The sequence below is a fragment of the Arachis ipaensis genome, chromosome B08 (assembly GCF_000816755.2).
Source record: "Arachis ipaensis cultivar K30076 chromosome B08, Araip1.1, whole genome shotgun sequence".
Classification (NCBI taxonomy): domain Eukaryota; kingdom Viridiplantae; phylum Streptophyta; class Magnoliopsida; order Fabales; family Fabaceae; genus Arachis; species Arachis ipaensis.
The window spans coordinates 1,171,738-1,178,510 of NC_029792.2; the positions used below are offsets into that span (position 1 = coordinate 1,171,738).

Genomic DNA, 6,773 nt, shown 5'->3' on the forward strand with positions numbered 1-6,773 from the left:
CATTTGTTGCCATAAAATAAATAATATATTATATTATATATAAACAATTATTTAAAAATAATAGTTATTTTATATTAAATTAGGTGTGAGACTAACTTAAAGTAATAAGTACAAAGTCAATAAAAATAATTGGCCATTTTTTGGATTTCATAAGGAAAACATATTAAACACACAAATCTTGACAAGAGCAACACTAATCTTTAGCTCTTCATAACAAATTTGGAGTTTAAAGTTTGAAGGTTTGAACATGGTGAGCACGGGTATCGGGTATCCGATTATTCGTTCGAATTCGAACCGAATCAATTAAATTAGTTCTAAAATCAATGGGTAATCAGGTCCAATTCGAACCAAATCGATGACTTTTGTTAGTGATTGATTCGGGTATCGATTTTGGGGGTGCGAAACTCGAACCAATCCGTGAACCCGATCATATATTAATTAAATAAAAAAAATAAAAAGATATATATGGCTTTTCCATTAGACAATGATTATTCATTATTAATATCTTTGAATTTTAATGAGTTTAATTTTTAATGTATTTGGTGTTTAACATGTTTGGATTATTTCTATTGATGTTACATGTTTATTGTACTTGTTGAATTTTTAAGATAAAAATTTAGTTTTTTTTATGAATTTCAAAGTCATCGGGTACCCAATTATTCGAACCGAACCAATCCGTTCTTAATCGGTTTAGTTTGGTTCGGGTACATATACAAAAAAATGCAAATCCGAACCAATTATATTTTGATCGGTTCGGTTCTAATTTTACCATAAATCCGAACCAAATCGACCCGTGCTCACCCCTATGTTTGAACCTCTTCAATATAATAACAATAATTAAAAAAAATAAAATCATACAAATACTTTTTCCCCAAACAAAAAAATTACAAATATTTAGTTGGGTCCACCATATATCCAACAGCACCTCCTCACTGTGTTACACTCCTCATTCCCCACTCCATTCACTTCACACTCTCTCTCTTTATATAAGTACATGCAAATAGCATTCATTTTCTTACTAAAATATTGTTCTATGTACTTTTTTTTTTCTGTTAAATTTAATCTAAGCTGCAGGAAAGAGAAAAGGCAATAAAAAATAGAAGGGGGCATGAAAATTGAAAGAAAAACTCAAAAACAGTGTCTTTCTGAAGTTCCCAACTTGTTTCTGGCTACCACTTCAATCATTCATTCACTGCAAATATAAGAAAAAGAAGGATTAAATAATAGAAAGATAGATAGCTCATAGAAGACAAAACACAAAAGTGTGAGAAAGAATCAAAAGCCATTTCCATGTTACTTCCCTTCTTCATTTGCTTAGAATAACACAACCTGCATTTGCTTTTGCTTTTTGACTTTACCAAGCTGAAGGGGGGAAGTGAAGGTCTTGTTCTTCAATGGTGAGCATGAGCTTCAAGCTCATAATGTGGAATGTGCTTCTTCCCTTGCTGCTCCTGGCATCTTCATTCTTTGTTTCTTGTAATGCTTCTGTGTCCTATGACTCAAAGGCTATCACCATTAATGGCCAAAGAAGGATCCTCATTTCTGGATCCATTCATTACCCTAGAAGCACCCCTGAGGTATTATTGCTCTCAGTGTCCTTTCTGGTTTCTGATGTTCTATTATTCTTTTTGCTCAAATGGGTACCTTGAAGTTTCTTCCTTTTTAGTGTTTTGTTTTATGGATTCCTGAGGTTCTGGTCTTTGCTTGTGGCTATTTCAGATGTGGCCAGATCTCATTCAAAAGGCTAAGGAAGGAGGTTTGGATGTGATTCAGACTTATGTTTTCTGGAATGGCCATGAACCTTCACCTGGCAAAGTAATGAAATAATTAGCTTTTGCCTTGTGTGTTTTGCTTTTCACTGAGTGATTAATGGTTAACAAGTTTTTCCCCCTTTGGTAATTGTAGTATTATTTTGAGGGAAACTATGATCTGGTGAAGTTCATAAAGTTGGTGCAGCAAGCAGGCCTTTATGTGCATCTAAGGATTGGTCCTTATGTCTGTGCTGAGTGGAACTTTGGGTAATGAAAGCATTGATTTCCTTTCCTCCTAAGAACATTGGCAAAATTATTCTGCACATGTTAGAACTAGAAATATCTTATAGCAGTTTTACCTGATTGGATTTTAGGGGTTTCCCTGTTTGGCTGAAGTACATTCCAGGTATCAGCTTCAGAACAGACAATGGCCCTTTTAAGGTAAGATAGGAGACATAATTGGAAAATGTCAACCTTTTTCTTCTCCATTGATGTCATGTGAGCATCTTCTAATTAATCTTGACTTTTGCATTGCCATGTTGAAGTTTCAAATGCAAAAGTTTACCACGAAGATTGTCGATATGATGAAGGCAGAAAGATTATATGAAACTCAGGGAGGTCCAATAATTCTATCCCAGGTATGTGCTTCTGCAATCCTCTACTAAGTCCAATCTCTTAATTTACATTATCTTGCAGACATCACTTATTTTTTTACCTTGTTTGTTACTTAGTCCAATCTTGGAGATTTGTATTGAGACTTTACATTTTACACTGGTGTCATTGACTCATTGTGCAGATTGAAAATGAATATGGACCTATGGAGTATGAAATTGGTGCTTCTGGTAAGTCCTACACTAAGTGGGCAGCAGATATGGCTGTAGGACTTGGTACTGGGGTTCCATGGGTCATGTGCAAACAAGATGATGCTCCTGATCCTATGGTAAGTTCAACCTAAACTTTATTTCTCTTTAGCATTCTCACCTAAGTGGGGATACTAAAAAGGGTTATATTTTGAAGCCTCTATTATTGCATTGTTGATGCAATGCTTTATAGGTTTTAGACAGCTTCTAAATTCAATGTGAAAAACTTCTTTTTCAGATTAACACTTGCAATGGTTTCTATTGTGATTACTTCTCTCCAAATAAGGCTTACAAACCAAAGATGTGGACGGAAGCTTGGACTGCATGGTATTGATTCCCTCTTTCCTGTTTATTATGTATTAGTAACATACAGAGGTAATGCCTGGTTTTTCATTTTATGACTCTTTACCTTTATGCTTTTGCAGGTTTACTGAATTTGGAGGTTCGGTTCCTTATCGACCTGCTGAAGATTTAGCATTTGCAGTTGCAAGATTTATACAGAAAGGGGGAGCATTTGTCAATTATTACATGGTAACTTAATTATTTGTTGGTATCAGTTTTTAGGTTCACCTTTTCTAAATACTCATCCTTTCTAACTATTTGTTCATTTCAGTATCACGGGGGAACAAATTTCGGTAGAACTGCTGGTGGTCCATTTATTGCTACAAGCTATGATTATGATGCACCTATTGATGAATATGGTAACACACAGCATTCAAATACTTGACATGAACCATAAATCCTTTGGTTTGTCTCATTATATACATTAGATTCCACAATAAGAAATAACTTGAAATTATTCATGTTTGACATCTATTAGTAGGTCCTTTTCTGGAGTTGCTTCATTCTTTCTCTTGTAGACTCTGTCATACTATATGTGAAGTTAACATGATTGACATAACACACATTTATACATTGGAGTAAATTGGACTATATTTTTCTTCCTATATGCAGGACTTCTCAGGCAGCCGAAGTGGGGTCATCTTAAAGATTTACATAGAGCAATAAAACTCTGTGAACCTGCTTTAGTTTCGGGGGATCCTGCTGTAACAAAGATTGGAAACTATCAAGAGGTATAACTTGATCTAGTAATGTGACAATTATCGATCCTGCGTGAGATGCTCTAATCAAAGTGAATTCCTATCTTTCATGTCCAGGCTCATGTCTTCAAATCAGACTCAGGAGCTTGTGCTGCATTCCTTGCAAACTATGACCCAAAATCTTTTGCAAAAGTGGCATTTGGGAATATGCACTATAACCTGCCTCCTTGGTCTATTAGCATTCTTCCTGACTGCAAGAACACTGTTTATAACACTGCACGGGTGAGCGGATCTTCTTTAGAATTATAATATAATTGAGATTTGATTAAAGAGACATACCAAGTATATATGATTGAGTGAATTAATAGCATGCTTGAAATAAAGAGAAGGATATCCTCTTTCAGCATATTCAAGTATAGATTTCAGTTGAAGTGAAGTTGCAAATATCTGTACAGGTTGGTTCACAGAAGGCACAGATGAAGATGACTCGAATTCCCATTCATGGAGGACTCACTTGGCAATCATTTAATGAAGAACCAGCATCTACTGATGACAGTTCCTTCACCATGACTGGCCTATTGGAACAGTTAAATACAACTAGAGATTTATCTGACTACCTTTGGTACTCCACAGAGTGAGTGACATGCAATTTCTTTCTATCACAATCCTTTGCTAGAAACTTAACAGATCATTCTGGTTTTTCCATATCTTAAATTTGTCTTGCTCCATTTCTTGCTAGTGTTGTGATTGATTCCAATGAAGGATTTTTGTGGAATGGAAAGGATCCTGTTCTTACAGTGTTATCTGCTGGGCATGCCTTGCATGTGTTTGTCAATGGTCAGCTATCAGGTGAGCAGCATATTGCTGGTTTGTGAATTTTCGGTTATACTTAATTCATCATAAAACAAGTTAATGTAATGTATTTGATATTTGACAAATTAGAACATTGAATGGAATTAATATATCAGGGCTTCATCAAGTAATTTATGTGCATAACACTTGGTATGAACAGGAACTGCTTATGGAAGCTTAGAATTCCCCAAACTAACATTTAGCCAGGCTGTGAAGCTCAGAGCTGGTGTTAATAAAATCTCTCTTCTAAGTGTTGCAGTTGGACTACCGGTATGTTCTCCATCACACACTCGCGCGCACACATACACAAACGATATTGTCACATTCACCACCTTCATTTTCCACACTATGCCAATTTTCATAATCATGAAATGTATATATTACATAACTAACTTGTGTCTGTTCCTAACATGCAGAATGTTGGTCCACATTTTGAAACATGGAATGCTGGTGTTCTTGGCCCAATTACATTATACGGTCTCAACGAGGGGAGAAGGGACTTGTCTTGGCAGAAATGGTCTTATAAGGTTCTTTCTAAAACATTCATCATGCCATCTCTTTCTATTGCCTTATTTTGCTTGAGATTCACTTGAATGCTTGTTTTATTTAGATTGGTCTTAAAGGAGAAGCCTTGAGTCTCCATTCTCTCAGTGGAATTTCCTCAGTTGACTGGATTCAAGGGTCTTTAATTTCTCAAAGGCAGCCACTGACTTGGTACAAAGTGAGTATATCACAAAGCTTCTTTAGCCTTCTTTTCAGTTGCACTTGTTGAAAGGCTTATGATAACATCCTACTCTTTTTTTCTTCTTTTCTTTTCTTTTCTTTATTATTGCAGACTACTTTTGATGCTCCGGCTGGAACCGCACCATTTGGTTTAGATATGGGCAGCATGGGCAAAGGTCAAGTGTGGCTAAATGGGCAGAGTCTCGGTCGCTACTGGCCTGCTTATAAAGCATCAGGTACCTGTGATTCTTGTGACTATGCCGGAACTTACAACGAGAATAAATGCAGAAGTAACTGTGGGGAGGCTTCTCAAACATGGTGAGAAATATACATACAGCTTTCTCTGAAGTTGTATCAATGCTGTTGAGAAACTATTCACAAACTGATGGCTGGCTGGTAATTTCAGGTATCATGTTCCTCATTCATGGCTAAAGCCAACTGGAAATTTATTGGTTGTGTTTGAAGAACTGGCTGGAGATCCCAATGGCATCTTTCTGGTTAGGCGCGACATAGATAGTGTGTGTGCTGATATTTATGAGTGGCAGCCAAATCTTAGAAGCTACCAGATGCAAGCTTCTGGCAAAGCTGACAAACCTATTAGGCCTAAAGTGCATTTATCATGTGGCTTTGGACAAAAGATCTCGTCGATCAAATTCGCTAGCTTCGGTACTCCAGAAGGATCTTGTGGAAACTTCCATGAAGGAAGCTGCCATGCTCACAAATCATATGATGCATTTCAAAGGGTATTGCTTCCTTTCTTGCAGAATCTTCAAAAAAGTTCAATTTTTACTTTTACTTGGTTCATAAGTTAACAATGATTTTGTTGTTGCAGAATTGTGTTGGACAGAGCTGGTGCACTGTAACAGTGTCACCCGAAAATTTCGGAGGAGATCCATGTCCAAATGTTATGAAGAAACTCTCAGTGGAGGCTATATGTACCTGATAGTTCCATTATTGTTATGATTATTTTTTCCCCCTCAAATTGAATACAGGTTTATCTGGTGAAGTAAAAGTTCACACTTTGTTAGAGCAGCAGAAGACAAGCATTGATTTTGGCTTCTTCCAAAGGTGAAGTTGAAGAAACCACAACACACCATCTGGTTGAAAGCCTGTAGAGATTGCAGACATGAATGTGGATATGTGTATATACATTGGTGTTCTGCTTTTTAATTGTTATACAGAAAAGGTGAAAGATTAAGAAGATTTGGTAGATGCACACTGAGACATGCTAATTAAGTCCATGTGCAATTGTTTTTTTTTTTTTTCTCTCTTTTAGTGTGGAAGCCTCTTGCTTCCTGTAATATTATTTTCCATTGTAAGCTTCATTCATATATGATATTAGCTTAAAATTCAGTCATATTTCCCACCTCACTCCCCTTTTCTTTTCTTTTTTCAGGGTGTTTTCTTGGTACTATTTTCCATGATTTGTTTCTGCCTTTCTGGCCAATGCTAATGCTTTCAAAAAAAAATATCAGTATTCACTGAAAATTAACTTATTATTAGAGGTTAAAAAATAATATTCTAAATTTTTAAATTTAAATTATTGA

At 35.9% G+C, this 6,773-nt stretch overlaps 1 protein-coding gene across 2 annotated transcripts; it reads left to right on the forward strand.

The window, feature by feature from the left end:
* Positions 1,005–6,579, forward strand: LOC107612882 (beta-galactosidase 1). 2 transcript variants are annotated; one of them, XM_021108487.1, is made up of 19 exons: positions 1,005–1,577; positions 1,720–1,815; positions 1,906–2,018; positions 2,126–2,192; positions 2,297–2,389; positions 2,548–2,691; positions 2,850–2,938; positions 3,037–3,142; positions 3,225–3,312; positions 3,566–3,684; positions 3,769–3,933; positions 4,107–4,285; positions 4,391–4,500; positions 4,664–4,821; positions 4,920–5,030; positions 5,114–5,224; positions 5,339–5,544; positions 5,633–5,969; positions 6,059–6,579. In XM_021108487.1, exons 1-19 carry the CDS (start codon positions 1,395–1,397, stop codon positions 6,167–6,169), a joined length of 2,586 nt encoding a protein of 861 aa, XP_020964146.1. In that variant the 5' UTR covers positions 1,005–1,394; the 3' UTR covers positions 6,170–6,579. The 2 variants fall into 2 exon arrangements, with proteins under 2 accessions (XP_020964146.1, XP_016170134.1); XM_016314648.2 differs by having other exon boundaries at positions 1,007–1,577; positions 4,664–4,773.

What these genes read in the sequence shown, in the direction of transcription:
- LOC107612882 (XM_021108487.1), top strand. Translation starts at nt 1,395, where the DNA reads ATGGTGAGCATGAGCTTCAAGCTCATAATGTGGAATGTGCTTCTTCCC. An exon ending in CATTTGTCAATTATTACATG is followed by an intron (nt 3,143 to 3,224) that starts GTAACTTAATTA and finishes TGTTCATTTCAG; the next exon opens with TATCACGGGGGAACAAATTT. An exon ending in AGCCACTGACTTGGTACAAA is followed by an intron (nt 5,225 to 5,338) that starts GTGAGTATATCA and finishes TTATTATTGCAG; the next exon opens with ACTACTTTTGATGCTCCGGC.